The sequence below is a fragment of the Falco cherrug genome, chromosome 2 (genome assembly GCF_023634085.1).
Source record: "Falco cherrug isolate bFalChe1 chromosome 2, bFalChe1.pri, whole genome shotgun sequence".
Lineage (NCBI taxonomy): Eukaryota > Metazoa > Chordata > Aves > Falconiformes > Falconidae > Falco > Falco cherrug.
The window spans coordinates 64,863,382-64,882,016 of record NC_073698.1 but is presented as its reverse complement, the minus strand read 5'-3'; the positions used below and the strand labels follow the sequence as shown (position 1 = coordinate 64,882,016).

General features: G+C 40.5%; 1 protein-coding gene across 14 annotated transcripts in view; it reads right to left on the bottom strand.

The window, feature by feature from the left end:
- Positions 1–18,635, bottom strand: part of MCF2L (MCF.2 cell line derived transforming sequence like) — a 164,366-nt gene that overhangs the window by 122,880 nt on the left and 22,851 nt on the right. The window contains exon 1 of one of the 14 annotated variants that reach the window (XM_027804861.2): positions 11,850–11,873. The exons of 12 other annotated variants lie outside the window; for them this stretch is intronic. Coding sequence is in view for 1 of the 2 variants with exons in the window: in XM_027804864.2 (XP_027660665.1) it covers positions 6,265–6,343 (79 nt within the window). In the remaining variant the exon portion in view is untranslated. Of the gene's footprint in view, positions 1–6,264; positions 6,509–11,849; positions 11,874–18,635 lie in introns of those variants that run through there. One more of the 14 variants, XM_027804864.2, reaches the window with a different exon arrangement.

Here is an 18,635-nt window from a genome sequence, read left to right as displayed (position 1 = left end):
AATATAGCCAATATCCAAGATTGCTGTAAGTGAGGGGATGTCTTGTCTGAAACTGCCCAGCAAGTCAACCTCCAAGATGATGATCCTGTCTCTACCTATGCCCAGGACGCTGTGCTTATGCTGACTGTTCCGCAAGGCTTGAGTTGGCTGCACCCACAGTACTGTCAAAGGCAACGTTAAAGGCCAGTCTACTGGACAGTTTGCCTCAGCCACAAGGCCTGCATTCCAACGTGTGGTGAGCCAGGTGGCTCATGCTCAAGCTATGCAGCTACGTGGATAACTGGAGAATTTAAAGCAAGGTCAAAATAGCTAAGATAGCATTGCAGGCTTACCTCAAGAGTCCTACAGGTGATTAATCCATATAAAAACATCCAAGATCATACTCTTTCTGTCTGAAATAAAAGCATATCTGGCTGGTATTTAATAAGATAAGACAAAAGAAACAATGAAACAAAATTAAAGTGTGTTTGCCAGATGTTGTAAAACAGCAGACTCAAACTTCCAACTGAAATGCACTGTTTCAGATATTGAAAACCTTAAGAAATTGTTGGGTTGACTCAGAAACAACAAAGTCACCAATAGCTTGCTTGATCTGCTTCATTAAAGGTGAATGACTGGATCGCCTCCTGCTCCCTGGCTTTGCTCGACACACGAGATTAGAGCAAACACCTTGAAGACAATGCAGCCTGTGTTACATATTACACCCGTCCCTGTGCGGTGCTGTTCCTTTTCTCCAGAAGTTCCCTGTTATTTGATATGCACAAGGTAGCCTTGCAGCTTGGCTCTCTGCAGCTGTAAGTGTGGCAGGCAGCTGTGCCAGGCACTCTTGCCAAGGAAGTATTCTGAGTCACTGTGATAATAAAAATGCATCAAAGCAACATGTTTTTTTCTTCTTTTGTATCACTAAGGACATATATATCCAGGCAGGGCTTTCTTGGCTCTGCAAGCTTTAAGTATATATATCCAAAGTCCACAGACCAAATGAGAGACTGACAAAAACGCATCCTGCAGTCCTCTGAAAAGTCACTCTAAATGTGCTGTCATTTACTGTTTAATGCCTATTTTGCCCCAATCTCCTGTTCATTTGTTGAAAGATATCTGCGAAGAATGTAGCTTTCCTACTGTAGTTCAGCAACTGCCATTAAAATCAGTGAAAGACTGGGATAGATGATATGATAAGTGAGGTCACTGACAATCCCAAAAAGTATAAAGTCAAGTCGACATTTCCTTTTTTCTTTTTTTTTTTTTTTTTAATATATAAAAAATAATCCCCACTGAGCTGAAATGTTTTGGGATGCAATTTTAAGTAACAATACTTTGGTTAAAAATAAAATTTAATCAACTTCCATGTTGATCAAAACATTTTTCCTCAGATTACCAAAAAGGCAGCTCTAATAAGTACATGACTGGTACCAATTCTGAACTTATCTCCCAGGAGCTTCACTAGGTTCAGCTGTTTCAATAGTAAAATAAAGATTTTGATTTAGGCCAATATAAACTAAGAAACAGATGCCATGTAGGTGCACAGAAGCCATAATAGTGCACACTCATAGAAAATACAAGCCATCCACTTCCTAATTGCTTAATTGTGTCTGTTTCAACTGCAGCTCCCACCCTTAGTCTTGAAATTTTAAACCTCATAACAGGAAGAGCATGCCTGCTTTATACCCTCTGGCCTGGGAAATCGGAGGCCTCTTTCATGGTTAAGCTCAACATGGGGGCAGGAAAGCCGAAGTGAAGGGCCAGCAAGCTAATACCAGGCAGAGGCATCCCCCACTGCCATTAAATGCCACCTGGGTGCAGCGGACTTGCTCACACCCTGCAGATTTCCGAGCTCTCAGCCGCATCTCTTCAACTCTACCAGCTACATAGAAAGCTAACAAAGTCGCCAAATAGTAATTTAATGCCCCTTCATGCTCAGACCTGCCTGCCTGCCAAATTAACACACACACAGAGTACTCTGCCACACGCAGAAAGATTTCTTTCGGTTCTCAAACTGGAAAATCAAGTGAACCAAGGACAGATCCCTACAAGAGTAAGAAAGAGCGGGCAAGCTCACAAGAGAGTAGGAACCGGGAGGACACACTGAACAGGTCCTTCCAGCTGCCCACAACTTTATTATGTCCCTTCAGTGTGCCTGAGGGTATCCCCATTGCACTTTGCAGTAAGCCAACTCTTTCCACTGATATTGGGCACTTGGAGGTGGTATGTGAGTTCATTCCTCCTACATCTGTTTCTAATTTGTTAAGGCAGGTGAGCCAGCCTTTTAAAATGTCAAAAGCCTGCCTGTCAAGACAAAGCCAGGGAAATGAAGTGTAAAGTTTTGGACCAAATTGTGAGTATGACAGAAAATCTCGAACTACTGAAAACTGACTGAAGCTGAAATAGCCAAGGGATGTTACCTGTACTTAAAATACTAGCACTGCATACACATTTACTAAGGAACTACACACATGTTTATCTTTGATTTGCAGATGTTACTTCTTTTTGCAAAGTGCTAAAATTTTGTTCAGGGAGAGGAAACAGATGGTAGCTGTAATAGTGGCACCTTTCCAAGGTGGAAAGAAACCATTAGTGGGCTACCACAAGATGAGGCTGGGAATGCCAGATTTGTATTGCCTGTTTGCATGAATTAGACAACACCATCACTGACTGCAAGGCTTCCAAGCTCAGTGCTGATACAAACATGAGTAGTGATGGACAGAAAGAGCTGGTGCCTTACTGCTGTTTCTGTACCAGTCAGAGCAAATGAAGAGTCCTAAACAGAAAACCCACAGCATACAGTAATATGGACAACGTATGAGGTCCCAGACCAGAACTATTTATAACTACTTATAACCTCTGAGCTACTGTTCCATGGGGAGAGGAAGTTCTGCCCATAAACAGCAATTTGTGGAAGAGGGTCTAATGTAAAACAGCAACAGAACTGAAAAAGAGGAAAAGTAAAAAATATGGCCAAATGAACAGAAATTATGCGATTATCTGTCAAAAAATAGATGAACAAAACCAGACTTTTATATTTTTTTTAGTATCAATAATCATTTCAGTTTTCCTAAAAAAACCCCTCACAATTCTAATAGGGGGGGGAAAACCATCTTAGGCAGAAATAGAGAATGTCTTTACATCACTTCTGTCTTAATTTAAGGATTTATATGCAAACAGGGAAAGCAACACCCAGGTTATCAAAGTCCAGGAGGGCATTTGATAGAATGGAAGTGACCATGACCGGGAGGACTGAGGAGCGTATGTGGGAAAAAACAACAGAAGATGTCATGGAACTGTCCTTTTAAGTTGCTGGAAGAAGGCAAGGCACAAGGTTATTTTGAACTGTGGAGCAGGAGGCAAGAGGAGGAATATGAAGAGGATGATACTGTTGAACTAAAGAGCACGATCTTAATAGCTAAATATGTCCAGAAGCAGAAAACAATGTATCTGTGAGGTGTTGGAGGATAAAGCCAAGGTGAGCAAGATAAGAAATAATCAAAGCTTTGCTGGAGAAAGCTGTCCAGTTTTGTAAAATGTATCAGAGGAAGGCACTTGAAGGATCCTGTCAGAGGATCACATGTTCAGGAGAGAGTAAGAAGTCAGTAATTTACTACAGAGGCTGGGAGTGTGACCAAATCAGAATTTAGTCAGAGCACAGGGAGCTGAAGGACAACTGTGGAAAGTGCTGGTGTGGTGGTGAGGGACGAGTAGCCCAGAAAGGATGTGTCGGCGCCAGACGGACAGAGGGGACTCACTAGCGGGGAGAGCAGACACAAGCAGAAAGGCTGTTGTAGCAAAATGGCAAAAGATGAGACAAACCCAGATCTACCATACCTAACCTTAGGCATTGGGGAGATGCTAGGTTAGGAGCTGAGCTACTCCAGCCTTCTTGCCCCCTCACCCTAGTCAAGGAAAAGACAAGTGCACCTCAGAAGGTGGAAGGACTTCCTTACTGAAAGTGTTCCCTTCTCTCCTTTCAGCGCACATGGATTTTAGGGGAATTCCTCTTCTGCCTCGGATGCTTAATACTACCAGGGATGAATCTTGGCCTGCCTGCAGTATCATTAGGAAAAACGAGTGAAGGAAGAGAAACAGTCTTTTTCCCTGGATCCTGCAAAAGAAAAAAACCCTTGATGCCTGAAGGTGGGGAGCTGCACTACGGGGCACACCAGGGGAAGGCTCTACATTTCAATTACTCCTAAGCAGGATGCTATTGAAAAATGGGCTTGGAAAAATCCTGCACAAGATCTTGGGCTGTTAAGGAAATTGCTGCACACAAAAGGCTTCTGAGTCAACAGAAAGACAGCTGTGAAGTCAGACAGTAGATAATATGACCCACAGACAAGAGTAAAGCCCAAGAATGGGAGGCAGCAACAGAGAAATGGTCTAAGCAATCTGAAAGGAACAAGGAGGGGGGGGGGCGGGGGGCGGGGGCAGGGAAGGAAAAAGGGAAAACTGAAAAGTCACCTATAAATACAACCATTGGTTATACAAATGAGGTGCCTTTGGCTTGGAAATACCCACACAGGAATTACAGAGAGGAAGAAAGATAAAGAGAAGGGGAGGAGAGGGACCACCTATATCAACATGAACATGAAATTGGCTGTAAAGTAACAGCTGCTTTTTTGGAAAAATATGCAAGTTTAACAAGCTAAATATCAGCACACAGTCAGAGCCTGCCGGCAAGTGTGGAAACAGCACTCAGAGCCGCTAGTGGTTTACATGAAGGTCACAGTGTACCTACATCTGCACAGCTGAAAGACAGGCAGTGTCATAGGCAAACCAGCAAGCCTACTCCCAATTGAAGACTACTTCAATTCAGGAAGAAAAGGCTCCCATATTCCCAACCAATTCTACCATCCATTATTAAAATTTATCTTGCCTCAGAAAAACTACTAGCAACAATTTTAAGGGAATAGATAAAGTAATACATGAATTATTAAAATAAACTGCAAAAGACAGTATGCCCTAGCAAATATCAGGCTGTCTTTCTTCTTAAACATTTGGGAAATCAAAACACGTAATGAAACAAATATTCATACATTAAATAAAAACATGTTTTGAAAAAAGGAAGATATTCAAGGGAAAAGTATATAGGGAAAACAAGGAAGCAGAAAATAGTATGTATGGTGACCTTTACTTGTAATTTAATGCTTGCTCTCACCAGATTAAGTCTCACTTTTCTCCCAAAACACATGTTATTAAGAAGGTAAAATACCTACTTCCCCTATTCCAGGAAAATTGATGCAGCTAATCTGTTCATTTCACATTTGTCATTTAATCTATCTGTTCATCCAAACACAGCATCAGCCATCTTGCTAATTATCTCCTCATAATACACAGAAATTGAAACAGCTGAAAGTCATCCTTAGGAAACAGGACTAGGGAAATGGGAAGAAAAATTCCAAGTTTTGATACTGCAATGAATAATACCTTAAATATTCTGTATCAGCAAAGCACCTATTTGCCTCAGACAATAAGAAGATGCAAGACTTCTGACATCTGTCAGCAGACTAAGAAGGGGCAAAAGAAACAGGTTCAAAGGATGCAAAAACATCTCTTGTCTTTACAGGTAACTTTTTATCTGAAATACGTTTACATCTCTGCATGAGCAACAGCCAGAAAAACACTCCTAGATCTAGCCACAAATCATCTTATTGTACACTGCTGTTTAGTTCTGGTATTGAACACATAAGTGTTTACATTTTCAAGAAAATCTCTCAAAAAGCATAAGAAACTTTCTACAGTGCTAAAACTATTTTAGCAGACCTGCTGAAATTTTTAATCCACACAGATGTAAAACTACATTTACCACGATTAATGCATTTAACTCTTCATTTTCATCAAAGTGCAATTTAGACCCACCCAAAATAATGGCTTGCCGTGCTTTACACTTAGCCAAGCTCTTCACTGCTTTATAATCGACCCATTCCGCTAGGCAAATCTGTAATTCCCCCCACTTCTTAGCTATAACTGAGTCAGACATAAAAAAGGAATCAAAACCCATTTAGAGTATTTGACTGGGCTAGCAGCTACCTAAAACTATTCAAGAGGACCTTCTAAAGCTTGCCTCATGAATATCTAAGCACTAAAAATGTTAATTAGCGTTAATATAAACAAAAGTTTAACGTGGTGACAAAAGCTCTCAACATTTTCTTTCCTATTAATGCAAACATGCATAAAGAATGCTAGTCAGATTACCAGGATTTTCTGTAAATCCTACAAAATCACTAACAGCATCCACACAACACATTATTTAAGACCAGCAGCTCCTCCTACCAGTGCACTGGGAAACCGCATTTGATCTTTGCATCAGTTCTTCTAGGGCCATTTCTTCAATTTTCAGCCAGCATCTCATTCTCTGATAAAACAAAAAGAATCCACAGCAAACATGCTTCCCCCTCCTCCAGGAACGAAGGGAGGAGGGCGGGGGGGAAACCCCAAACCAGACCACTACAGCAGTGCTTCGCAGCCCTGCATTTCAATTACTCCACACAGATCCCCTCGGCACAAAGGGAGGCAGGAGTGCACGTTCCCTTCTGGCAGTGCCTGGGTGAGGCGGGCGCTGCTTGAAGCCAGAGCCGTGAATGTCAATGACAGCAGGACCGCTTCAAACTTCTGTCCCCTCCTCTGCGTATGGGTTTGCCCGCAGTGGAGTCCTCAAAGGCCAGAATTAATGCAAAGCGTTGATCAGCCGAAGTACCGCCGGTCTCTCCCAGCCTGCAGCAAGCGCTGGGAAGGGCTGCGCTGAACTGACAGCACAGCGAGGGGACGGGGAGCAGCCGGAGCTTGCGGAAAGCCTCCCGCACACGTGAAAGCTAGGCTCCTTTCTACCTTCTTGCCAGTTTGCTGCAGGGTGAGGAGCTGTGCAGGAAAATGCCTTCCCGCTGATAATGCCAATGCTGCTCCGCTCTCACCACCTCGCATGATGCCCTCTCTTTTGGTTTGCAATGGTCATTTTTGAAGGCTGAGGACTTCCAGTTCCCTTTAAACATGGAAATAACCACAGCCATCTTCCACCTCTTTGGAGGAGCTGGACCGCATAAGTGTTGTGCCACAGTAGTCTCCGCAACTCCACAAATTCCAGATTTCCACAAAATGTGTATTACCACCTTAGGCAAAGGGGTTTTAGAGTCCAGATCTGCGGACCCCAACAAGGTGTACAAAGTAGAGACATGAGAACTGCTGTAGAAGGTAATTAGGAAAAGGAAACCTAAGAGCCAGTAAACTTCTATTTGCTATAGAGGGTACACCACCACTGGAAAACTTCTAGGGATACAGAAAATCCTGCAAGACTGAAAGCCATACAAAGACTCTCTGTACAACTGGTCCTCATAATTGCATTTTCAGTGCTTTTATACAGACTGTTTGACAAGTTTAGAACTATGACACTTTTAACACTTTCCTTTTTCAAGATTCTCAATGTCTACCAAATCTCATTATTGAAGTGTTTTTGCTGATGGTCGGCTGAATTTTCCCAGTCATCTAGCCATCCTATTCATTTTAGCTGTGTTCTCTTGTATTTTAGCCATTGAAATAAATATATAGTTATCTATGGCTAAAAGAAAAAGTGATGTTTTCTTGTGTGCTTAAAAGGACTGCATTATGTTATTTAGGATAAAGATTTTCTTACGGATTACATACAGCAGGCAAAAAGCAGCAGTCCTTCCTAGAAAAATATGTGGACGCCTATGATGGCTTGTTCATAACTCTCAGTAATGTTACGGAGGGCATGAACTAAAAAAAAAAAAAAAAAAAAAATATTTTAAGAGGACCCATCAAACTAGCTGGGCTTCCTCTGTCAATAAAATGAATTGAGATCATACTTAAATATTCATTTATAAGAAGTACCACATAATTTCCACTTCAAGTATGATGGGCCTACAGCAGCTCCATGTATTATATATGACTAGAGTCAATACATTTCCATTTCTGTATTAATAGAAATGAAAAAAATTGCGTGCAGTCAAGCTTTTGCATAACAAAGCATTACCATAGAAATACAGCATCTATAGAAACTTTATATGCAAAAAATATTTTGTTTATCTGCGTGCCATTTAAGACTGCATTTTTGCAAAGGAACAAGTGATCTGCAGAAGACCACAATCACCAGGTCAGGCTCTGGCCATTCAGGTAGTGAATCAGCAGCAAGGGACCAGCAAAGGTGTGAAAGTCTGCGCGTACATGCGAACAACTCCAGCTTGTTTTGAAACAAAGGCTGTGGGACAGAACACCACCTGAAAGTGAGTCCAGGGAGAACTCCAGATGTCAGGAAGTCTATGGGACTTGTTGACTGCAGCAAGTTAAAGGCCTGTCCTGGTTTCAGCTGGGATGGAGTTGTCTTTCTTAAGAGCTAGTACAGTGCTGTGTTTTGGCTTTAATGTGAGATTTTTCAGTTCCTCAAGCCTCATTAGCAAAAAGGATGAAAGGGGACACAGCCAGGTCAGCTGACCTGAAGTAGCCAAAGAGGTATTCCATACCATGGGATGTCATGCATGGTATACATACCTGGGGAGTTGGTCAAGGTGGGTGGATCGTTGCTTGGGCACTGACTGGGCATCGGTCAGCAGGTGGTGAGCAGTTGCATTGTGCACCACATGTTCCTTTCTTCCTTTCCCTCTGGATTTTATTCTTTCCCTTCCCCTTTTCATTATAACTGTTATTGTCATCATTGTTATTATTGCTCTTTCATTTTTATTCTGTTTCAATTATTGAATTGTTCTTATCGCAACCCTCGAGTTTTACATTCCTTTCCAACTCTCCTTCCCCTCCCTCTGGGTGAGGGGGGAGCGAGCAAGCGGCTGCGTGGGGCTTAATTAGCAGCTGGGGTTAAACCACAACAGTCATGTATGCAGAACACTGAAATTCAGTTGTAAAACTACACTATTTCTGGGTGTAGCAAGAAATGCAGGAGAATACTCATTCATAAGCATCTACTGCAATAGAAGATGCTAGTACCAATCCCAGCTTTCCATAGTTCAGTAGCAATTTCAAATTTTCCCTGGAGAAACAGCAAACTGTTTAGGCCTCCCATATATCATAAGGTCCATGGGGTTTTCTCAGTGAAATGACAAATGAAAGGCAAGACAAATGTATTGATGAATTCTATCACATCAGCCAGTCTACTTTCAGGATCACATGCACATACCATGTATTGATACTTGTCCAAAATGAATGAAGAACTCTAACAGGCTAGTTAAACTTCAGTTATACATCACCACTTTATATATACTTTCACACTTTCAAGCAAATTCAAAACATGCAAGGCAAGAGCAGAGTATCAAAGCTAAAGGTTTCAGTTAGCCAGACTGAAAGTTAGTTTATCTAAAAATGGTTGGTTGGGGTTTTTTTTGTAATTACATTCTTGTTTAATCATGCTCAGTCATGAAAATCAGGCAGCCCTATCTGCAGGGATACAGTTTTTTTCTACTGAAGGAAACAGAGATTCAGTATCTTCAATATATTTAACCAGAATGTGGGATTAGGATCCCTGCTGGTTTGAAACTGGATCATCCATGGTTTAATGAATAACCTTGAGTCAGAGTAAAGAAACAGACCTTAAACTAATTAAAAGAAACTCTTAACAAGAAGAGCCAACTGGGCTTTCTTGCAACAAAACCCTGAACCAGTATTTTACCATGAGCTACTAGGGAATCAAAACAGGCCTGGAAATAACAGCATCTGGATAGCTCAGGGACAATCTACTGCAATTTTCATTCTCTTTAAGTTTGATGACTTGCAGAGGGGTGAGGTGTCAGACACATTATGGTCATATCAGGGAGTTAAACATGCCATTTGAGCCCCACATATCTCATAATATATTAAAATTTGAAAGTAAAAGGACTGATGTCCAGCTCTGGCACTGACAGTCTGTAAACAGAATCAGAGATGTTTCAATTTATCAGATAAAACTTAATATATCTTTTTTAAACTGAAAAATTCAGGCTGCTTCTGGAATTCTGATTTTTAACTTCTGCTAATGTATCACCTCTAGCAAAAGGAAATTCAGCAGCCCTAGGAAAACCCCTGCTGCAACAGAGGCATTAATACTGAAGTATAGCCCTGTGTAAAAATCTTCACAAAGAAATCTGAGGAACACACAACTTTTCATTGCATTTTAAACATCTAAGACAGAACCGAGAACATTTTTGTCATATGGTCTGTATTCCTTTCTTTCAGTGAAACTGCAAAGATAATAAGCAAAGAGAAAATGTATTACAGAATTTACACAACTTCCAGAGCTACATGGATGAAATATCTGGCCCAATTTCTGCAGGTTTATATTTATTTTTTTCTAAATTTCTGTTGGGTTTGAAAGGCACAACATTGTTTTTTTTCCTTCAGTACTCTACTTTGCTCTGGTTTTGGCTGTGGTCTCTGGCAAAGCCTGTTCAAACACAGCAACGTCACACCTTTCATTTTGAAACAGCTCCAGCCAAAAAGCATTACCTTGTTTTTAAAGAAATTATAGCCGTTTTGAAAATGTTCCAGAAGTAATACACAACTGTCCTCTCATGCGAGGAACCAAAGCAGTAACTGTAAATCATTAACATACAATCATATAATGAGTTTTGCCTGAACAAAAGATACTTGCAACACTATACGTCAAGATTTCTCTGCTAACTTTGCTTTGATCTCCATAATTTCAGTCATCAATGAGCTCCAAAATTTAATGACGTGGTGTGTGAAAAGCTTCTTTTGTTTAAACTACCTTCCTGAAATTTTTCTGGGTGCCCCAGTTTGCCTTTTGTGAAGCAGTGGAAAAAAACCAGGAAATAAACACTCTCTGTTCACTTCCCCAAGCCATTCATGACTATACAGACCTCCACTGTAGGTGATATTATGTCCCCTCCAATTGCCTTTTTTTCAGACAGAAAGTTTCCTACTAATTAGTTCCTATTTATACAAAAGCAACCCCATACCTCTGACTGCCTTCACCATGCCCCCACATACCCTAATTCTACTCTAACAAAGCAAACAAAACTGGACATGGTACTCAAGAAGCAGGCACAGCAGAGATTACACAGTGACATAAGGATTTTGTTGTTCCTGGTTTCCCTCTCAGCAGTTTGTAATCCTCTGTTTGCCTTTCGGACCAACACTGAGTGCCGACACAGCTACTGCTGTTTTCAGGGAACTACCCACAATCAATCGAGGTCTCTTACTGAGGGTAACAGCTAGCTTAGGGAAATGTTGTCTTTTCTCATATGTATCACTCTGTACAAACAATTAATTTCACCTTCTCTCCTGATCAGTTACTTAGCATCACCAGTTTATCCTCCCTTTGCATTCAGCATTGAATTTCACTATTTTGAATAATTCCACGTATTTACAGATTTTGTCTTTCCCGACTTTCCATTTCTAGCCCGTTTAGGATTATGAATAGTTGAAGCCTCTGCAGAAATCCCTGTTTTACTCCACCAGTAAGTCCCCTCCACCCGCAGAAACCTGACCACCTAATAATCAATTATTAATCCTCAAAAAGGCTTCCATTTTAACCAACAGGAGCTTAGTATCTCTAAGAGCCTGAGAGCAGATGCAGTGGAGACTACAGGAAATTAAAACACATACAGGTTTCCCTGCTGCTTTGCATGGGCCCTACCACATTCCTTGCTGTGAAGGGAACGGGCAGAGCATATGGATGGTTATGCCTGCGCAGCTGAATCCTCTGCCAAACATCCCATACTGCTTTCCAGCAATACCACGTGGTCAACATCAGGCAGGCAAGTCAGACACACTCTTTTCTGAATGGCCCCAACATCACATGCCACAAAACTCTATAGACCATGTAAGCAATGAAGCTACAGGTATCCACACCGCCACCGCTGTCCTAAGACACTGCAGACATAGCCAGAAAGACTTACCTAAGCTGGGCTCCTGCAGGGCGGGAGAGAGCCACTGAATGTGGTTTTCATAATCTAGGTCCTCACAGGTCCTACAAAAAACTTCCACACACATCCACTGCACAAGAGCAATACCAATCCACAGCCTTAAATAAAAGCAGAAAGAAAGGGGAAACAGGACAGTTGATATGAAAGATTCAAACAGAAAATGCATTTTTAACATTTCAACCTCCTCTTGGCACCAGTTCTTCCTTCATGAAGCAAAGGGATTTTTCCCTTTTATTTTTCTGAATGACTGAGTTCTCTTGGTAATCAGCCCAGTTGGGCTTTATTATGTAAAGCATCTGGGATTTGAAACTGGGATTCATAAGCAGAGATGGCAGTATTCTGTTTTTGGCAACACCTCACTCTTTCACAAGGAGAAAACTGTTCCTAGATTCACAATCTCAAGGAATACAGAGAACTTCGTATTGTAGAAGTCATTACCCTGCAAACACATGCCGGAAGGAAGAAAGAAAGAAAAAAAAAAAAAGTAAAAGTCTTTTTTTCTTATGAACTTGACACTCAAACACTTGTACAAAGCCAGAGTAAGGGCAAGGTTCACAGAAAGAAGTCTTCAAACGTGCAGGAGCATTTAATAGAGGAATTCCACCAAAATTACACCTTGTTTTACTCATCTATTAATTTACCAAATCTCTATCAAGTCCTCATTGTCAGATAAAACTCAGTAATATTTTCCTTTGAGAAAGTAAGTACCATACAGAAAAAAGGCCTAGCAGCTGCTCTCCACACTCCCTCACCTAGCACGTGTGTTAGTCACACATGGGAACCAGGCTGATAAAGTACCCAGACCAAGTACTCAGCAGCAAGGGAAAAGGGTCACACTCACCCTCTTTCTACACAGGTGCTCCCCTTCCTTTCCATTATTGCTCAGGCCCATTGCTGAGAAGTACTAGAAGAAATGCAACATACTCATTTCTATTTGTTGGCCTCCTCCCCAATTCAGCCCAATGTTGCTACAGTCCAGCTCCCAGTACTTTCAGTCTTCTTCCCCCCTCATCAATTGCAATCTAGTCTCTCCCTTAAATAAAAAAAATCCCAGCATTAGTCCTTAAAGCTTAACTTAACCACTAATTTTTTCTCATTTCTTTCATATCATGTATCTCAGTTTTTACTGTACAGCAGCATTCCTCCCACTTCTGTGAAGTTTTGTAGTTCGGCTCTTCAGCCTGAATGAACTTAACATGATTGACCGGATCAAGGGTTTCAATACCTCCCAACATAACAGGCAGTACGATAAAAATCTCCTTTTTCCCCAGCCTCCCTTGCTTGTATGAAGCAAATGAATGAAGAGTCATTTGAATCTCTTCCACTGATCTTCCGTGTTTCTAAAGAGCACCAGGTTTCCCAGTGACTACTTCATTCAGTTTTCTTCTTCATCCTCCTCTTTTGCCACACGGGATTAAGTAATCACGGCAGAGCCAACAGCCTTGAAAGAGTTTATTTAGTGCAACATCTCCTGCCCCTGTTCAGCTGAGGGCTGCTCCAGCCCTTTATCCCTCTCTAGACTGAGGAGCTGAAGTACCCTGATGTGCCAGCAGCCACACCTCTAAAAGAAGGCACGGCCACGAACGAATGTTGCCTTTTCACCAGTGCGGTGCCAAGTAAAATACCAAGTAAAATACTGAGATACCTTTACAGATGAAGGAAGCACTCTCTGTGGGAAGTGAGGAAGACTGAAAACAGGCAGCATACAAGTGATCAGGGAAAGAACTTGCTGCAAACAGAAGTAATATGGAAAGAAATGAAGTATCCCTGTTATTTTCCACTTCGGGGCACATCCACAGGCACGTGTATTTGAAGAAAAGGCCACACACAGGAAACTAACACCTAAAAGAATGAAACTACAGTACTTCAAGCAATGAACAACGCAAAAATTGGTGAGCTTTTGTTTTAGAAGAGCACATATTCAAAGGTACCATGATAACTAAAATAGGTGGTAGAGTCTGGATGCAGAGATATCATAGCCATATTCTACCCCGGAGTTAGTATTCTGTATTTAAATGCAGAAATGAAATTCATCTAGAAAACACACACCTTTTCCCTTCTCCTGTCATGGTGGTTTTCCTTTCAAAAGGAAATGCAGGGTGAGGAGTTGTAAAATTAATTTCTCCCCCAGAAAAAGCCTGTCTGATATTCTTTGAAGCTCAAACACTTGAGGTCTCCTAAAAAGTCTTAGACTTTAAATCAATCCCTTTTTGTGTGTGTTCAGATTTGGAGTATTAAGAGAAGTCCAAATTTTATGACATGCCCCACTTTGTAAAAATCACTGCTTCAAAAGAACTGGCAGTACACATAAAAGTTTAGCAGGTCTATACCATTCAAGAGTCAGGGCTGATTTAAAACATTCTCAGGAAATTACTCTGTAACAAAATGTGATACTTAACTGCCACTTACAATTGTTACTTTTACATACAATCAGTAATCTACAAAGTATTCAGAATCAGAAGTAGGGTATTTCCAAGACCATTCAATTTGATTGCACAGAATAAAACTGAAGTGCTTACCCCTGAGGAACAGGCTGACAAGCTTTATAAAAGACAAGAGTAGAAGGGTATCAACTTTGATTTGGAACTTTTTAAAATGGGATGTATCTTAAAGTTTGACTGCCCTTTTCCAATTGTATATATTTAAAAATATAGCATTCACTGGAGCTTTAGGGTGACAGAAAGCTTTTCCCTTTTCTGAAAAGAAAATAGTGCAAAACTCAGGGAACACACTGAGGACATGGGAAAATTCAGTTTGTCATTGGTCTGGCTGAGCTGCTCACCTCCAGCAGACATGCCCTGCCAAGGCTACTTACTGTTCTGCCCTGGGTGCTGGCCTCCTCCTGGACTTGGCTTTCCCTTGATGCAAAACAGGAAAATTTAAGAAGTCTCAAAAACCATCCAGGAATAGGAAAATAATTTCTAAGCCTGCAGCCAAAGAGGCCAAACTCTGAAAACGATCTCAGTCTTGCTGCAGCACACTTGACCTCACCGCAGGTCCTTCAATGGTGCCTTTGTGTCTTTCACAACAGAGCTTGAAAACTTCACTATGGTTCTGTAACAGGCTAATTCTCCCATCTATTTTATTGCATATGATCCTCAGTAAATAAAATAACCAGACTAAGAAGATAATGCTATATGTGTTGATGGATGCTTTAATACAGGAGAGAGAGACCAGGTCAGATCTTGTCAAAAGTGCCAGGAGATTCCAGGTAGGGAAAAAAAAAATGCCTCTGAAAAAAAAAGGCTTTTGCAGACAATTACAAGTTTTTAATTTCTTGACAACCAAAAATTACTATGTCCAGTTCACAATGATTTGGGTTTGTTTGTTTTTTTTAATTAGAATATGAAATAGTGAACATTTTCAGAGTAAATAATTTTTTTCCATTTAATATTCATCACAGAAGATGCTACTTCCCAAACCAGCCAAATTAAATTGATCTTTCCTGAGAGCTGGTCTGCACAATATCTCAGTAAATGACAGAAAATTACTGCTTTTCAGTTTATAGTTTCTCTGCCATCATCATGGTAAAGCTGTCAGAAAGGAAAATGTCATCTAAGCTTCTTTACATCATTAGCCACATCCAAACCACCATTTCATCCTTTGTTGAAAGATTGAATTTTTGCTTTAACAGGCTTCTGAAAGTATCGTTGTTAGTTTTCTTGAAGGACCACAGTCCTGGATAGTTACAGCTTTTGAAAGAAAAATGTAAGCATACATGTATACATTTCCTTGTTATTTTGATTTTGTACCATAGTTGCTTTTTCTTATTTTCCCTTCTTCACTCTTACAGCTATTTCAAGTCCATAACAAGGATTCTTTTGTCAGTGACAAGCTTAATGCAATGCTGTTTATTTTCACTTTCTTTGCCTTTAAAATGCAATAAAAAGTGCTTTTTGACAAACCACCTATCACACGTGAGAGTCTGCATAGGTTTCAGTTTCAAATAATTCTTCAAACTTTTTAACATCTGGATACTTTAAAACACATCTTTTGTGTTAACTTGATAATAACTGCAATCAAGAGGTGTCTCCATAAATCCACAAAGATTAACACAGAGGGACAGGCTCACAGAGAGACTCATCTCCAGGACATAGTACACCATTTAATATTCCACTCATGTTTGTTTCTAACCAATGTTGTCAGGTCAGCTGCACAGTAATTGGTAACTAATAACCTCCATGATGCACCAAAATAACTTCAACACTGGTATTCTCAACAGTTGCTTTGCAATCACGCTTTTCTTCATGTCCTGCTGTCCACTGAGTCATGTTTTATGAGACCTAAACAAAGTTTGAAGTGATATTTCCACAAAATTTCAGGTTCTGTACTCTTGCCATTTCTCAAGTTGTTCAAGTTTCTTCCTGCAAAGCTTTGCTCTTTATGGGACCATTTTCAATGGGCTGAAAATGACTCACTCCTTTAGCTGCCAGCTCCCCTCAACAGAGACTCATGAGAACATCAGTACCATCTTGTCCCACACTTCTGCCGCTTACCCACCTGCATTTACTCATCACGTGTAACTACCACATCAAGATTGAACTGTAGCACAGGAGTTCCCTCAAAAGCTCAGTAGCTGAACGCCTACTGTTGTTGAATGAAACACAGTTGTACAACTTCGATGTGCTGATTCAGAGAGTGTATCTATAATGCTGGTTTTGGTTCAGCTCGTCAGATGTTATTTACAACACTGAAAAAAATTCTAACAATTAAAAAAAAAGTATGCAAAAATTTCCAAGAAAGTAAAGGAAAAATGCATGAATGCATCAGACAAAAAACACAGCATCTCACACTACTTCATTGTACATGGTCATATATTTGGCATAGCATACAATGCTTTTGCATGATTATTGTCAGGATGTTAGCCCTGGAAAGGATTTCAAGGAGAGGAAGCATTATGGTACCATATGCCCTTTTCCAAGACAGCAGATGTGTAACGGACCAGTCTCCAGTCATGCTCCTGCATACCTCAAGGCAGTGCCTGGCTCTAAGGAAAACATATTTATCCTCTCCACCATTCCCACCTGTGTACCCAAGAGGAAGAGTATTTTCAGAGACAAACACTGTCCATGCATCACCAGAGCACAGATGAGCAGCAGGGAGAACAGGGAGACTAAAATTATGAAATGAAATGTGAAAGCTGTGATTCCAAAGGGCAGCACATACAGGAGACTTGAGGATGCCAGATACCATGCACTGGAAGGCTTGACTTGAAACACTAACTATACCACACCAACATACACAAAAGGAAAAGTCTCTTTGGTCCCTAGAGACTGCTGTGCATTAGCATCCCCCTAAGCATTTACTTCCTTCAACATCTTGACCAATCCGTTAGAGAAACAAACGGGCATTAATGCAACAGTCACCTTTGCACCTGCGGTTATTAGTACAGTTGGATCTGCCACTGCTAGGATCACCTGCTACAAAAGCAAAAATCAGTAAGTAACTTTGGCTGTAAGGCTCTACTGGGTAAAACCAAAGAAATGCATAAAAATAAACAACCTAGCAAATAATGTTTGAAATTACGTTATCAAATACAGAAATCAGATATTCTTTAACTATCTAAAATCTTTCCATAACACAATGTAACCTGTAACTGTTATCCTATTTCACCTTTCTAAATACCAGATTTCTCCTCACTGTCACATGTACGTGCACAGGATGTCTTGTAATTAGCAGTGGTGTGGTAATGGGCTGTAGGCAAACCACTCTCAAAAAGCAGACATAGTTACATTATTAGATGGTTGAACTCCAATTTTATTGCTTTCATGGGATTAGGCAGCATGCTGTTCAAGGAACTGTGTTGTTTGCTTTACAATACTAAAAATATTTCTGTATTAGCATTCTAGGTTTTTAAACATGTAGAGGCAACAAAGAGGCGTAGGACAGATCATGAGTAACAGCTGACAAAAATAATTCTTTCACTCTACTTCTATCCCTTTCCTTTCTCTCTCCCTGACATTTGCAAAAGATGATTTAAAACTAAAGACTAGTTTTTCATAGAGAAAACTGTATCTGCCTGCTCTCCCCATCTCCTCAATCCCCACATAGGCTCAAGTCTATACACAGAGTACACCGACTATTCTGATAATATATTAGTAACTTAGAGCACCCAAAACAAAGAGTACTAAAAGTCAGTCCATGAAAACTTCACTTCAAGTCCATTCTAGAGAGAGAACTTTAAAACGTTGTACCTCAGCAATGACAGGCAGCATTATCTGTGGGGGGAACACAGTAAGGTCTCAGATTCAAAGGTCGCATAATACTCACAAATAAAACCAAATGCAAAGGGCCTAGTGACTAAACTATATCTATAATTTCATGTGAACAGCTGCCTCCTTTTTGAGGAGAAAAGGAGTTTATGAAACATTTTAAAGCCTATTTTAGTGAGCAATCCCACCATGGAATCACTGTCAGATGTCTCTATATTAGCTGACAAACTACAGACAATGTTTTGTCAAAGTGTTATGTTTTTCTATACAGCTTAGTCTTCTCAGTACTATATGTTATTTTTACAATATATATAGGAACTCATTTCGCTAACAGAAAGACAGTCACAAACATGACTCCTACCTCATGTACTTGTGACGCAGGTACACACATGAAGCTACGTTACACATACCTGCCAAAAAATAATTTAACTCTTACACAGTACTTGCTTAACAGAGCTTCTCTTTCTTAAAGTACATTAATGCAAGTAAGTTTAAAATTAATTCTTCCCGATATAATTACACAACCACACTGTAGCACAGATTTGGT